Source organism: Nerophis ophidion, linkage group LG12 (genome assembly GCF_033978795.1).
Source record: "Nerophis ophidion isolate RoL-2023_Sa linkage group LG12, RoL_Noph_v1.0, whole genome shotgun sequence".
NCBI lineage: Eukaryota > Metazoa > Chordata > Actinopteri > Syngnathiformes > Syngnathidae > Nerophis > Nerophis ophidion.
Window position 1 is genome coordinate 24,626,005 of NC_084622.1, and position 17,075 is coordinate 24,643,079.

Here is a 17,075-nt window from a genome sequence, read left to right on the forward strand (position 1 = left end):
TACTTTTACTTGAGTAATACATCTCTAAAGTAACAGTACTCTTACTTAAGTACGATTTCTGGCTACTCTACCCACCTCTAGCTACGTTCCATTTTCATATCTGTGCATCATGTTTGAGCTCTCCTTCCTCCACTGGCCTGCAAAAGTTAGTGTTGCAATGCACCTTTTCGCCAACAGAGGACGCGCGTGGCTATGCAAGAAAAGGCGCTATGTGACGTCACATCTTCCGGATGATTCACATCCTCCCATTAATAATAATCGCAGTCCTGCTTTCTCTCCCGCAGCTCTTGACATCACACATTGTTTTCTCCTAAAACACCTTCTTGACACTTCACTCAGATTGTTTTATTATTTATTAATTTGTGCGACATGCAGAAGAGAAGGAAGCCGGAGCCGATCCAACTCAACCCCATCCCCGATGGGAACATCATCAACGGCACTGAAGCCACAGAGTGAGTGACACCTCAGTGATCATATGTAACACCTTTGCTTTATATCAACCTTGACTTGCTTAATACTAATGCATTTATTGCATCTGGCTGTGACTGCATATTATGATGTATATATGTGTACTAAATTATGAGGGATGTAAAGGACACATTCACACAAAACTGTTTTTTTGTTTGGAAAAAAAGTTGTGTTAACTTCCTCCCACTACCACACACAGTAATGGAGATGCTGAGTAGTTGTGACACTGCCATCACTTCCCAAGGAGTCCATGCAACATGCAGGATGAGAATTACATAATCATGCCTCATCTTTCAGGGTGGCTGCTTTTGACGGAATGTCTAACCCAGTGGTTCTTAACCTTGTTGGAGGTACCGAATCCCATTAGTTTGATATGCGCATTCACCGAACCCTTCTTAGTGAAAAATAAAATGTGTTTTTTTTTTTTTAATTCAAGACAAAGTTATGTATTTTTGGTAATACTTTAGTATGCAGAACATATTCTAAATAACAAAGACTTAATTTAGAGGTTATTGGACACTAGGGGAACATATTCTAAGTAACAAAGACTTAATTTGGAGTTATATAGTTAGGGTTAGGGTTAAAGGATTAGGGTTATAATGAAGCCATGCCGAATAAGGCATTAATAAGTACTTAATAATGACTAGTTAAGAGCAAATACGTTACTAATTTGCATGTTAATAAACAACTAATTAATGGTGAATATGTCCCCCCTGTTACGCCTGTTCGGCATTGTGATGCTGAATTGTTCCTTCGAATATGCGTCGAATTACAACATAGCAAAAGGTATGAATTAATGATTTATTTAACAAAAGGTGCTAGAGAACAAAAATACTGGAGCTAAGAAAAGGCAAACAAAAGACGCTAGCATGAAAGCTAGGATAAACAAATAGTAAACTAAACTGGCACATAGGCACACAAAGGGGAAAACAAAACATTTAGCATGAGAGCAAAGAATGAATAAAATTGCGCAGCGTGAGAGCTTGCGAGAATAATACAGAAACTGCATGTAAGCAAAAGCGCAAAGCAGACGTACTGTTGTGTATGAACAAATTAGAGTCCCAGGCAGAAGAATGAAAAGAGGAAGGCTTATAAAGGGAAGGTGATGATTTGTAGCAGATGTGCGGGACCGTGAGTAGCAGGTGAACTAATGAATGACCATGGTGACGAAACAAACAGGAAATAAGAGGTAGAATGACGGAGTGATCCAACAATGGAAACAATAAACAATAATATGAGAAGATCCGAGTACGGATCTTAACACCCCCTACTAAAATGTTACCATGTTTTTTTACTGGTGCACAAAATGAACCGTGCATGAACATCACCTTGTTCAAAGAACAAAACCGACACTAAACTCACTGCATAAACTCACACCAAATTACACACCTGCAAATCACTGTGACTTCTGCTGTTGCCGTATCCGTGATACGCCAATAGGAAGAAGTTTTTATTGAGACGATGAGTCGAGTGTGTTTGGACCTCTGCCGAACCCCTGAGGCGGACTCACCGAACCCCTGGGGTTCGATCGAACCCAGGTTAAGAACCACTGGTCTAACCGTTACCTATGTGTCACACAAACTGATTTGTTTTGCATAGGCGTGAATTTGCAAATGATCTGTACATGATCTAACAAGATATGACATGAGTTGCATCAGATATTTTGCATTTTAGAAAAATAACTTTGCATATACACATTTTTATTCCCATCTGGATCTAAATGTAAAATGTTTTTGTGGCACACGCACCATCTGCACACATGTCTAGGGAACCAGTGCTGTTGTGTTATACTTATTTTGTTCTAAACAATATGTCACTTATTTTATTGTATTTTTACAATGTAGTTGTTCATGCTAACGCTGTAATTAACTGTAAAATCACAGCATATAGTTGGCATTGTAATGTAGTTAACTATACAATTGGGGATAGGTTGATTGGCAACACTAAATTGGCCCTAGTGTGTGAATGTGAGTGTGAATGTTGTCTGTCTATCTGTGTTGGCCCTGTGATGAGGTGGCGATTTGTCCAGGGTGTACGCCGCTTTCCGCACGAATGCAGCTGAGATAGGCCCCCGCACTCCCCGCGAACCTGAAAGGGACAAGCGGTAGAAAATGGATGGATGGATAGATTTATTTTTTCTTGTATTAATATAGCGCTTTTCTCTAGTGACTCAAAGTGCTTTTACATAGTGAAACCCATTATCTAAGTTACATTTAAACCAGTGTGGGTGGCACTGGGAGCAGGTGGGTAAAGTGTCTTGTGTCATGACGGGGGGGTCGCAGCGTACTGCAAGGTTTGTTCTCCCGGGAAGCAATCGGGCTATTCCGGACAAGTCTTGCAGGTAGGAAAATATTTATTTTCTTAAGAAACCTTGGCAGGGCATGAGGTAAACAAACATAAACTATGGCGTGGAACAAACACAAAACGGTGGCATGAAACAAACCGCATAAACTGTGGCATGGAACAAACACGAAACTGTGGCAAGAAATAAAGACGACTTACTTGGACACGGCATGAATCGAGCAACATGAACTGTGGTATCGCATGAAAACAAGCAATGACGCCAGGACCACTGGCTGGCAAAGACAGGCTTAAATAAGGGTCTCTCGATTAGAGCAAGTGCGTGTCCCAAACACCAGAGGCAGATGAAACTAATAAGTCGCCATGGAAACTAAAACAAACAAGGGTGCAGAAAAAACAGGAACCAATGGAGTTTTAAAACTAACAGAAAATAACAAAAACATGATCCAGACCACAGATCATGACATCTTGCCCAAGGACACAACGGCAGTGACGAGGATGGCGGAAGCGGGGATCGAACCTGGAAACTTCAAGTTGCTGGCACAGCCACACTACCAACTGAGCTATACGGCCCCAACAGTGCAATACCATTACAATTGTGAAGTTACAGTATATAGTTGTATCTTTATTATAATTAACTGTAAAGTCTCAGCTTAGATTTGTCGCAGCTTGGGTCGTTCTCCCATGAAAGCAGACAGACTACTTATGACATGGCGGGCAGGTATAAACATGATTTAATCTTCACCATAAAGAGGAACAAACAAAAAGGTGCAGGAGGCGAAAACACAACTTAGACCTATCTATGGACAAGAAACAAAAATCGCTAACTATGACATGAATAAATAAAAACTATGGCAAGGCATGAAACAAGTCAGCGCTGAGCAGGAAAAGAACACCATGACACAAGCTTAAATACTGATGTGGTGATTGAAAACAGGTGCGTGAGTTCAAATAAATCAGGTGTGTGAGTCGTGAGGACAGGTGAACTGATTGGTAGTCATGGTGACAAAACAGGGAGTGAAAAAACAGGTACTTAAAGAGTCCAAAGGTCAACAGAACATAGTCAAACAAGACATGATCAAAAAGACATGACAAGATTACATCCATCCATCCATCCATTTTCTAGCGTTTATTCCCTTTTGGGGTCGCGGGGGGCACTGGCGCCTATCTCAGCTACAATCGGGCGGAAAGCGGGGTACACCCTGGACAAGTCGCCACCTCATCGCAGGCTGTTAAGACATTTCAAAGTAAATTACTGTAAATGTTTCTATGAAACAGATGCACATACAAAACCCAAACCCAGTGAAGTTGGCACGTTGTGTAAATCATATATAAAAACAGAATACAATGATTTGCACATCCTTTTCAACTTATATTCAACTGAATAGACTGCAAAGACAAGATACTTAATGTTCCAACTGAGAAACTTAATTTATTTTTGCAAATAATCATTAACTTAGAATGTAATAGCAGCAACACTTTGCAAACGATTTGGCACAAAGGCATTTTTACCACTGTGTTACATGGCCTTTCTTTTTAACAACCCTCAGTTAACATTTGGGAACTAAGTAGACCAATTTTTGAACCTTTTCAGGTGGAATTATTTCCCATTCTTGCTTGATGTACAGCTTAAGTTGTTCAACAGTCCGGGGTCTCCAATGTGGTATTTTAGGCTTCATATTGTACCACACATTTTCAATGGGAGACAGGTCTGGACTACAAGCAGGCAAGTCTAGTACCCACACTCTTTTACTATAAAGCCACGCTGTTGTAACACGTGGCTTCGCATTGTCTTGCTGAAATAAGCAAGGGCGTCCATGATAACGTTGCTTGGATGGCAACATATATTGTTCCAAAATCTGTATGTACCATTCAGCATTAATGGTGCCTTCACAGATGTGTAAGTTACCCATGCCTTGGGCACTAATACACCCCCATACCATCACAGGCTTTTGAACTTTGCGCCTAGAACAATCTGGATGGTTCTTTTCATCTTTGTTCCGTAGTACACGACATCCACAGTTTCCAAAAACAATTTGAAAAGTGGACTCATCAGACCACAGAACACTTTCCACTTTGAATCAGTTCATCTTAGATGAGCCCAGGCACAGCGAAGTCGGCAGCGTTTCTGGGTGTTGATAAATGGCTTTTGCTTTGCACAGTAGAGTTGACTTGCACTTACAGATGTAGCAATGAACTTTAGTTACTGACAGTGGTTTTCTGAAGTGTTCCTAAACCCAAGTGGTGATATCCCTTACAGACTGATGTCACTTTTTGATGCAGTAACACCCGAGGGATCCTAGGTCACGGGCATTCAATGTTACATGCATTTCTCCAGATTCTCTGAACCTTTTGAGGATATTACAAACCTTAGATGGTGAAATCCCTAAATTCCTTGCAATAGCCTGTTGAGAAATGTTTTTCTTAAACTGTTCGACAATTTGGTCACGCATTTGTTCACAAAGTGGTGACCCTAGCCCCATCCTTGTTTGTGATGACTGAGCATTTTATGGAAGCTGCTTTTAACCCAATCATGGCACCCACCTGTTCCCAATTAGCCTGTTCACCTGTGGGATTTTCCATATAAGTGTTTGATTAGCATTCATCAACTTTCCCAGTCTTTTTTTTAACATGTGCCAGCTTTTTTGAAACATGTTGCAGGCATCAAATTACAAATGAGCTAATGTTTGCAAAAAATAACAAACTTTCTCAGTTTGAACATTAAGTATCATGTCTTTGCAGTCTATTCCATTGTATATAGGTTGAAAAGGATTTACAAAACATTGTATTTTGTTTTTATTTACGATTTACACAACGTGCCAACTTCACTGGTTTCGAGATATGAACAAACGTGGAGTTATGTACTTAACAAAAAAAAATACAAATGGTATTTTTATTTGTATTGAATTTGCATATGTGGATCGCTTTTTTACTTTTGTGTCGGTGAGACATTCCTACCACAAACTAGATGCACAAATACATGTGGAGTTACTCACTCCCCTGAATAACTAGCAGAGGGCACTGCAGCCAGAGCGGTCTTGGTCACAGACATGGTCAGACACTGCCGAGCCAATCAGAGGCACATTAGGGAGGGTCATAGTACTTCATGACTTTTGGGATGATTTGACACACATTGCACTGATAAGAGATCAGTATCTACATCAGGACAAGGTCATTAAATGGCATTGATGCAATAAAATAAGCAGCTAACACAGTCTTTCGGATTAACTGGATGAACTAGCATTAGCTGATACAACGCTAACATTAGGTAGCTCAGGCTCGTTGTGCGTTCTCTCTGTAAAGACGTGGATTGTTTTTGTGCATACAATTCCGGGCATTTTGCATATAATGCATATAATGCTCTGTGACCCAGACCGCTCTGGCTGCAGTGCTCTCTGCTAGTTGTTCAGGGGAGTGTGTTACTACATTTACAGTTGTGATCAAAATTATTCAACCCCTACACAATTTTGGTGTTTTAGCAAGTTGGACATTTATTCCGTATTTTGTTTATAGTCATATCAAATAAAGATGCATTAAATAGACAAATCCAATTTGAATTACAACATTATATTTTGTAACATACCAAACAGTGTCATTTCTCTTAATATCTCATTGACAAAATTATTCAACCCCTTGAAGATCATAACTCTTAAGAACAGAATTTGAATAAGGTCTTTTCAATCAGGTGTTGAAAACACCTGTAGATGTGAATAGAACCATAACGGGCAACAATTAAACTGATTTTAAAAAGACTGTGACGCTCAGCTTCTTGTAGATGGTCAATGGTGTATTTGCAACATGGTGAAGTCCAGGGAGTGGTCAAAGAAGTCAAGAGAGGAGGTAATTTCTCTTCGTAAGAAAGGATATGGATATAAGAAAAAAGCAAATACATTACACATTCCAAGATTCACAATTGGGAGCATAATTTGCAAGTTTAAAAGCTAAAGGCACAGTGGAAACACTACCTGGGCGTGGTAGAAAGAGGATGCTGTGTGCAGTACAGTGGTGAAAAACCCCCGGGTAACAGCTGAGGAACTACAACAAGACATTGCAGAGGGGGCAACGCAGGTTTCGTCCCAGACAATAGGGCACGCACTACGAGATGAAGGCCTCCATGCCAGAACTCCCAGGCACACCCCACTTCTGCCTACCAGGCACAAGAAAAATAGACTCCAGAATGCCATAAATCATCCGGACAAACCCCAAAGGTTTTGGGAAACTGTTCCATGGAGTGATGAGACAAAACGGGAACTCTTTGGGCCTATGAATCAACGTTATGTCTGGAGGAGAAAAAAATGAAACTTACAAAGAGAAGAACACCTTGCCTACTGTTAAGCATGGTGTGGGTTCAACCATGCTCTGGGGCTATTTCTCTGCCTCAGGTACCGGGAATCTCCAGCGCGTTCAAGGCATTATGAATTCTGTTTCCTACCAGGATATATTATCATCAATCAATCAATGTTTACTTATATAGCCCCAAATCACCAGTGTCTCAAAGGGCTGCACAAACCACCACGACATCCTCGGTAGGCCCACATAAGGGCAAGGAAAACCCACACCCAGTGGGACATCGGTGACAATAATGACCCAGTGGGACGTCGGTGACAATAATGACTATGAGAACCTTAGAGAGGAGGAAAGCAATGGATGTCGAGCGGGTCCAACATGACACTGCGAAAGTTCAATCCACAATGGATCCAACACAGTCGCGAGAGTCCAGTCCAAAGTGGATCCAACACAGCAGCGAGAGCCCCGCTCACAGCGGAGCCAGCAGGAAACCATCCCAAGCGGAGGCGAATCAGCAGCGCAGAGATGTCCCCAGCCGACACACAGGCAAGCAGTACATGGCCACCGGATCGGACCGGACCCCCTCCACAGGGGAGAGTGGGACATAGAAGAAAAAGAAAAGAAACAGCAGATCAACTGGTCTAAAAAGGGAGTCTATTTAAAGGCTAGAGTATTTTTAAAGGCTAGAGTATACAAATGAGTTTTAAGGTGAGACTTAAATGCTTCTACTGAGGTGGCATCTCGAACTGTTACCGGGAGGGCATTCCAGAGTACTGGAGCCCGAACGGAAAACGCTCTATAGCCCGCAGACTTTTTTGGGGCTTTGGGAATCACTAACAAGCCGGAGTCCTTTGAACGCAGATTTCTTGCCGGGACATATGGTACAATACAATCGGCAAGATAGGATGGAGCTAGACCGTGTAGTATTTTATACGTAAGTAGTAAAACCTTAAAGTCACATCTTAAGTGCACAGGAAGCCAGTGCAGGTGAGCCAGTACAGGCGTAATGTGATCAAACTTTCTTGTTCTTGTCAAAAGTCTAGCAGCCGCATTTTGTACCAACTGTAATCTTTTTATGCTAGACATGGGGAGACCCAAAAATAATACGTTACAGTAGTCGAGGCGAGACGTAACAAACGCATGGATAATGATCTCAGCGTCTTTAGTGGACAGAATGGAGCGAATTTTAGCGATATTACGGAGATGAAAGAAGGCCGTTTTAGTAACGCTTTTAATGTGTGCCTCAAAGGAGAAAGTTGGGTCGAAGATAATACCCAGATTCTTTACCGTGTCGCCTTGTTTAATTGTTTGGTTGTCAAATGTTAGAGTTGTATTATTAAATAGAGTTCGGTGTCTAGCAGGACCGATAATCAGCATTTCCGTTTTTTTGGCATTAAGTTGCAAAAAGTTAGCGGACATCCATTGTTTAATTTCATTAAGACACGCCTCCAGCTGACTACAATCCGGCGTGTTGTTCAGCTTTAGGGGCATGTAGAGTTGGGTGTCATCAGCATAACAGTGAAAGCTAACACCGTATTTGCGTATAATGTCACCTAGCGGCAGCATGTAGATGCTAAAGAGTGCAGGGCCAAGGACCGAACCCTGGGGAACTCCACACGTTACCTTAACGTAGTCCGAGGTCACACTGTTACCGGGAGGGCATTCCAGAGTACTGGAGCCCGAACGGAAAACGCTCTATAGCAACTATAAACAAAATACGGAATAAATGTCAAACTTGCTAAAACACCAAAATTGTCTGGGGGTTGAATAATTTTGATCACAACTGTATTTGTGCATCCGGTTTGTGGGAGGAATGTCTCATCGACACAAAAGGCGATCCACATATGCAAATTCATACGAATACAAATACAAAATCATTATATAAATACAAATACAATTACAAAATCGAGCATTATTATATAGAAATCTCTAAAATAGATTTATAAATACACGTTTATTTATACAAATTCTTGATTTATTTGTATGTCACATTTTTATGTTTATACATTTTATTTTTGAATACATTCAGATCTCAACAATTTATTCACAAATATGCGTTTATTTACACAAATTATTTATTTATTTGTATATCACATTTGTATGTGTATTTGTATATTTATTAATACATGCACATGTATTAATATCATATTAATATATGTAAGTTGATGTGAGACAATTCTACTTACATTAATAATGTCTATCGCAAACTTAGAAAGATTAACCCGTGCCTGACCCACTGTAATGACCTTCTCACTGGGCTGTCTAAACAAGCTGTAAAGCAGCTGCAATGCATCTAGAATGCTGCTGCTCGAGTTCTGACTAGAACCAGGAAATACAACCATAACTTTCCAGGGCTTATGTCATTGCACTGGCTTCCTGTTGCCCAGAGAATAGAAGCTCTGCTTGTGTTCAAGTGTCTTCATGGTCATGTGCCAAAGTACATCTCTGATATGTTAGGGACATATGAACCATCTTGAACTCTAAGAAGGTCAGGGAGTGGTCTCCTGCTGGTGCCTAGAGACAGGACGAATCATAGTAAGGCTGCATTTCAGTTTCATGCTGCTAAAATCTGGAATAGTCTTCCAGATGTGAGACAGGCCTCAATGTTGGCAATGTTCAAATTTAGGCTGACAACATTTAATCGTGCATATAATAACTGAAAGTATTTCGTATACACACTTTGATTTTAATTGGACTTTAACTATTTTTATGAATTTTTTGTTTTTGTTTTTTGCCTTATTGTAATTTTTTGTAAATCACTTTGAATTGGCTTGTGTACAAATTGTGCTGTATAAAGAAATGTGCCTTGTCTTGCCTTGCTTATCCGGTTTGGAGTCATGGACACACTGCAGCCTATCCAAGCTAGGGTTGTACAGTATACCAGTATTAGTATAGTACTAATTAATCATATTCGGTACTATACCACCTCTAAAAAGTACCGACCGCCAGACCCGCCCTTCCGTCGTTGTCACGTCGTGACATTGCTGGATTAAGAGCAGAGGAGCATGTTCGGCAGCGTACAATCAAGGAGTACTTACAAGCAGATACAGTGTGTAGACAGAAAAGGGAGAACAGACGCATTCTGGCTTAAAAACTAACGATAAATGTGTTTAAGACATGGCTAGCTAGCTAGCGGCTAAAGTCCATCTTCGTCACCATGGCGACAAATAAAGTAAGTTTCTTACAAGTATCATCCCTGCAGGACGAGGAATAGCTAAACACTGTAGCTCACTGGCGTCACCACTAATGACGCCATGCCTGAATGTAAACAAACGCCATCGGTGGATCTACATCTAACATCCACTGTAATGCTACCAAGTACAAGAGCGTATCTAGTCGATACTACTCTGATTACAATGATAGTTTGAAATGCTGATTATCGGTCCTGCTAGACACCGACCTCTATTTAATAATACAACTCTAACATTTGACAACCAAACAATTAAACAAGGCGACACGGTAAAGAATCTGGGTATTATCTTGGACCCAACTCTCTCCTTTAAGTCACACATTAAAAGCGTTACTAAAACGGCCTTCTTTCATCTCCGTAATATCGATAAAATTCGCTCCATTCTGTCCACTAAAGACGCTGAGATCATTATCCATGCGTTTGTTTCGTCTCGCCTCGACTACTGTAACGTATTATTTTCGGGTCTCCCATGTCTAGCATTAAAAGATTACAGTTGGTACAAAATGCGGCTGCTAGACTTTTGACAAGAACAAGAAAGTTTGATCACATTACGCCTGTACTGGCTCACCTGCACTGGCTTCCTGTGCACTTAAGATGTGACTTTAAGGTTTTACTACTTACGTATAAAATACTACACAGTCTAGCTCCATCCTATCTTGCCGATTGTATTGTACCATATGTCCCGGCAAGAAATCTGCGTTCAAAGGACTCCGGCTTATTAGTGATTCCCAAAGCCCCAAAAAAGTCTGCGGGCTATAGAGCGTTTTCCGTTCGGGCTCCAGTACTCTGGAATGCCCTCCCGGTAACAGTTCGAGATGCCACCTCAGTAGAAGCATTTAAGTCTCACCTTAAAACTCATTTGTATACTCTAGCCTTTAAATAGACTCCCTTTTTAGACCAGTTGATCTGCCGTTTCTTTTCTTTTTCTCCTATGTCCCACTCTCCCTTGTGGAGGGGGTCCGGTCCGATCCGGTGGCCATGTACTGCTTGCCTGTGTATCGGCTGGGGACATCTCTGCGCTGCTGATCCGCCTCCGCTTGGGATGTTTTCCTGCTGACTCCGCTGTGAACGGGACTCTTGCTGCTGTGTTGGATCCGCTTTGGACTGGACTCTCGCGACTGTGTTGGATCCATTATGGATTGAACTTTCACAGTATCATGTTAGACCCGCTCGACATCCATTGCTTTCCTCCTCTCCAAGGTTCTCATAGTCATCATTGTCACCGACGTCCCACTGGGTGTGAGTTTTCCTTGCCCTTATGTGGGCCTACCGAGGATGTCGTAGTGGTTTGTGTTGTGGTTTGTGCAGCCCTTTGAGACACTAGTGATTTAGGGCTATATAAGTAAACATTGATTGATTGATTGATAGTTTTTAACATAAAAAAATCTTTTTTCGTTTTTTTCAATTTGATATTATGTTTGTAAACTCAGGAAATATGTCCCTGGACACCTGAGGACTTAAAATATGACCAAAGTATGATCCTGTAACGACTTGATATCGGATTGATACCCATATTTGTGGTATTATCCAAAACTAATGTAAAGTACCAAAAAAAAGAAGAATAAGTGATTATTACATTTTAACACATGTTAAAAGAGAAAGTAAGCTGATATTAACAGTAAATGAACAAGTACGTTAATAATTAATTTTCTACCACTTGTCCTTAATAATGTTGACAAAATAATAGAATGTCACAATATGTTACTGCATATGTCATATGTTGTGATTAACTAGGAGCCTTTATTTGCTTACTTACGACTAAAAGACAAGTTGTCTTGTATGTTCACTATTTTATTTACGGACAAACTTGCGATAAGAAACATATGTTTAATGTACCTTCAGATTTTGTGTTAAAATATAGCCAATAATGCAATTTTTTGTAGCCTTCTTTATTTAGAATAGTATCGAAAAGTACCAAAATACATATTGGTAGCGGTACCAAAATAGCGGTAGCGGGACAACACTAATCCGAGCTTACTTTTGAGTATGAGGTAGTGCACACCCTGTACTGGTCTGTAGTCCATGGCAGGGCTCAGAGAGATAAACAGTCCTTCGTGACAATTTAAAGAAGCTACACAACCTTGCACCACAACACCTGTGTTACTCGTGTAACAAAAGCATTCAAATAGTCCAAATAAAAAGGATGGAAGACACAGCAGCACGAATTCTGCAGCTCTTTTATTGGACTGTAGCAGCTGTCCTTGGACTTTGTGTGTGGACGGGTTTCAAGAGCACACTCCTGCAAACGTGCGGCCCCGCTTCGTCCCTCCCACATATTGTGTGAAGAGTGTGTTTCAGGCAGCATCTCCAGTTGTCCTCCTCCACTTTCAGCTTTTGTCCAACAGAACGCCCACGCCCGCCCACAGGCTATGTTGAACTGAGTAATTAGTCTCCATGGTTATGATGCAGGGATGCTGCAGTAAAAAAAATAAAATAAAATAAAAAACCTTTAAAGACATTGTTTTTCCAAAGATAATTGGCACTGCTGCAAACATAGCAATAAACAAATCTAGGAGCAGCTGCTCACATCAGCTTCTTTTTTATTGCAACCTGTTTGCTTTTCAAGGTAAGTGGTTGCTATGACAGCACAAGGAGCAACAGTAGGTATTTTTCAGCATTAAATCTGGTAGAAATCATTAAATCAGACCACGTGACCCTCACTTTCTTGTCGTTGCTCCACAAATACTTCTTAAGTAGCAGAAGGAGCCCTGTCTTTGTAGCGCCACCTTCAGTTCATTCTAGTGTTGTCCCGATACCAATATTTTGGTACCTGTACCAAAATTATTTTGATACTTTTCGGTACTTTTCGATACTTTTTTAAATAAAGCAGATCACAAAAAATGTCATTATTGGCTTTATTTTGACAAAACAATATTATGGTACATCAAACATATGTTTCTTATTGCAAGGTTGTCCCTAAATAAAAATAGTGAATATACAAGACAACTTGTCTTTTAGTAGTAAGTAAACCAACAAAGGCTACTTATTTAGCTGCTGACATATGCAGTAACCTATTGTGTCATTTTCCATTCTAATATTTTGTCAACATTATTAAGGACAAGTGGTAGAAAATGAATGATCAATATACTTGTTCGTTTATTGTTAATATCTGCTTACTTTCTCTTTTAACATGTTCTATCTACACTTCTGTTAAAATGTAATAATCACTTATTATTCTCTTGTTTGGATGCTTTACATTAATTTTGGATGATACCTGTCAAGATGGGGGGGGGGGGGGGGGGGGGGGGTCGCAGCTTGCTGCAGGGTCGTTCTCCCAGGAAGGCAGAAGGAGTACTCAAGACATGGCGTGCAGGTGAAAACATGATTTAATTTTAACACTAACAAAGTACAAACAAAAGGTGCGCACAAGGCGGAGACACAAAACTAGCGTATGGAAACAAAAACTAACTTAGACAGACTATGGACATGAAACCAAAAAAAAACACTTACTGTGACGTGAAACGAGCAGCATGAAATATGAGGTGAAAAAAACTAGCATGAACAGAGATTGAAAAGAACAATGACGCCAGGCCGACTGCCTGGCAACTACAAGCTTAAATAATAGTGACATGATTAACGCAGGTGCGTGCGTCCTAAACAAATCAGGTGCGTGAGTCCAAATGAGTACTGGTGAAACTAATGAGTTGTCATGTAAACTAAAACAAACAAGAGTGGGCAAAAACAGGAACTAATGGAATCAAAAACCAAAAGGAATATAACTAAACAAAACATGATCACAAGACATGACAATGCCACAAATTTGGGTATCAATCCGATACCAAGTTGTTACTGTTATGTGTGCAGGAGGGAGTTGTGACGGCACAGACACAAAGGGGCAGTAAAGCTCTATGATTTATTATATATACATATATATATATGCTATATATAATAATTAAACAATACTAATAAAAAAACTATAGAATGGTGTGTGACAAAATCCAAGAGTGTGTGTGTGAGGCTATGTGTGTGATTAGCGGTAGTGTGTGTTACTTAGTGTTGGATCGAGAGGAGGGACAAGGCAAGAAGGCAGTCCGTGGGGCAGGCAGATGGTCGGAGGGCTAAGCGAGGCGTAGGAGGTCCGTGTCCAAGCGAGAGGTCCAGGATTGAAGTAGGCAGTCTGGAATCCAAAGGGGAACAACAAGATGCACAGCTCGTCACATAGACCAAAGGCAGATGTACATGACCGATAATTACATTTTGGCGGCGGATAGCAGGCTGTTGAAGTCGCAGATTCCCGGTGAATGATTGCAGTTGCCAGCTGCTGCAGGGCGGAGACTCGCCCGCCGCATCCCTGGAAGTGCGTGGCCGTGGTCGCATCCCCAGGTGCGCTCCCGGAGGCGCAACAAGCAGAGCGCAAAGCTGAGGGAGCATTGGAATGGGCCCTGGCCGTGACAGTTTCAGGATCATACACTGGTCATAATTTAAGTCCTCACGTGTCCAGGGACATATTTCCTGAGTTTATAAACATTATATAATTTAAAATAAAAACAATTCAATGAAAAAAACAAAAGGAGAAGTTGTGATGCCAAAAAATATCAACGTAATCATAGTAGTATCGACTAGATACGCTCCTGTACTTATGAATAATAAATAGGTTATACTTGTATAGCGCTTTTCTACCTTCAAAGTACTCAAAGCGCTTTGACACTATTTCCACATTCACCCATTCACATACACATTCACACACTGATGGCGGGAGCTGCCATGCAAGGCCCTAACCACGACCCATCAGGAGCAAGGGTGAAGTGTCTTGCTCAAGGACACAACGGACGTGACTAGGATGGTAGAAGGCGGGGATCGAAACAGGAACCTTCAGGTTGCTGGCACGGCCACTCTCCCTACAGCGCCACTTGTAAAGAACATTATGTCATGGCTGTCTTGACTATCCAATAATTTTTACAACTCTTATTTTTTTGTGATAGAGTTATTAAAACACATGCTTGTTGGTCACAAAAAACATTCATGAAGTTTGTTTCTTGTATGAATTTATTATGGGTCTACTGAAAATGTGACCAAATCTGCTGGGTCAAAAGTATACATACAGCAATGTTAATATTTGCTTACATGTCCCTTGGCAAGTTTCACTGTAATAAGGTGCTTTCGGTAGCCATCCCCAAGTTTCTGGCAAGCTTCTGGTTGAATTTTTCACCACTCCTTTTGACAAAATTGGTGCAGTTCAGCTAAGTTTGCTGGTTTTCTGACATGGACTTGATTCTTCAGCATTGTCCACATGTTTAAGTCAAGACTTTGGGAAGGCCTTTCCAAAACCTTAATTGTAGCCTGATTTAGCCATTCCTTTACCACTTTTGATGTGTGTTCGGGGGCATTGTCATGTTGGAACACCCAACTGCGCCCAAGACCCAACCTCCGGGCTGATGATTTTAGGTTGTCCCGAAGAATTTGGAGGTAATCCTCCTTTTTCATTGTCCCATTTACTCTCTGTAAAGCACCGGTTCTATTGGCAGCAAAACAGGCCCACAGCATAATACTACCACCACCGTCCTTGACTGTAGGGTTGGTGTTCCTGGGATTAAAGGCCTCGCCTTGTCTCCTCCAAACATATTGCTGGGTATTTGATTGATTGATTGATTGATACTTTTATTAGTAGATTGCACAGTACAGTACATATTCCGTACAATTGACCACTAAATGGTAACACCCGAATACGTTTTTCAACTTGTTTAAATCGGGGTCCACGTTAATCAATTCATGGTACAAATATATACTATCAACATAATACAGTCATCACACAAGTTAATCATCATAGTATGTACATTTAATTATTTACATTATTTACAATCCGGGGGGTGGGATGAGGAGCTTGGGTTGATATCAGTACTTCAGTCATCAACAATTGCATCAACAGAGAAATGTGGACATTGAAACAGTGTAGGTCTTATTTAGTAGGATATGTACAGCCAGCAGAGAACATAGTGAGTTCACATAGCATAAGAACAAGTATATACATTAGAAGTACATTTGAGTTGTTTATAATCCGAGGAGATGGGATGTGAATGGAGGAGGGTATTAGTAAAGTGTTGAAGTTGCCTGGAGGTGTTGTGTTAGAGCGGTTTTGAAGGAATATAGAGATGCACTTACTTTTATACCTGTTGGGAGTGCATTCCACATTGATGTGGCATAGAAAGAGAATGAGTTAAGACCTTTGTTAGATCGAAATCTGGGTTTAACGTGGTTTTTGGAGCTCCCCCTGGTGTTGTGGTTATGGCAGTCATTTACGTAAAGGAAGTAATTTGACATGTACTTCGGTATCAAGGAGGTGTAGCGGATTTTATAGACTAGGCTCAGTGCAAGTTGTTTTACTCTGTCCTCCACCCTGAGCCAGCCCACTTTTGAGTAGTGGGTTGGATTATTGGATATTGTGGCCAAACAGCTCAATTTTTGTTTCATCTGAAGTCACATGGACAAAAATACTTTTTCCACATTTGGTTATGTTACAGCCTTATTCCAAAATGGAATAAATTATTTTTTGTCCTCAAAATTCGACAGACAATGCCCCAATGTTGTTTTTTGCAAATTTATAATAAAAAAAAACTAAGGAGTCACATGTACATTCTGTAAGTATTCACAAGCTTTGCTCAATACTTTGTTGATGCATCTTTGGTAGCACTTAAAGCTTCAAGTCTTTTTAGATACGATGCCACAAGCTTGCCACACCTATCTTTTGGCAGGTTTGACCATTCCCCCTTGAAGCACCTCTTAAGTGCCATCAGGTTGGATAAAAAGCGTTGGTTTTCATCTCAAGTGTCTCTGTACATTGCTGCATTCATCTTTTTCTCTATCCTTCTGGTTTCCCAGTTCCTGTCACAAA

The 17,075-nt window shown here is 40.7% G+C and overlaps 1 protein-coding gene across 2 annotated transcripts in view; it reads left to right on the forward strand.

The window, feature by feature from the left end:
- Positions 1 to 241: 241 nt before the first annotated feature.
- Positions 242 to 17,075, forward strand: part of map2k1 (mitogen-activated protein kinase kinase 1) — a 29,820-nt gene continuing 12,986 nt past the window's right edge. For both annotated transcript variants that reach the window (XM_061917130.1, XM_061917131.1), the window contains exon 1: positions 242 to 452. In XM_061917130.1, the coding sequence (XP_061773114.1) occupies positions 370 to 452 (83 nt within the window). In that variant the 5' untranslated portion in view covers positions 242 to 369. The remainder of the gene's footprint in view (positions 453 to 17,075) is intronic.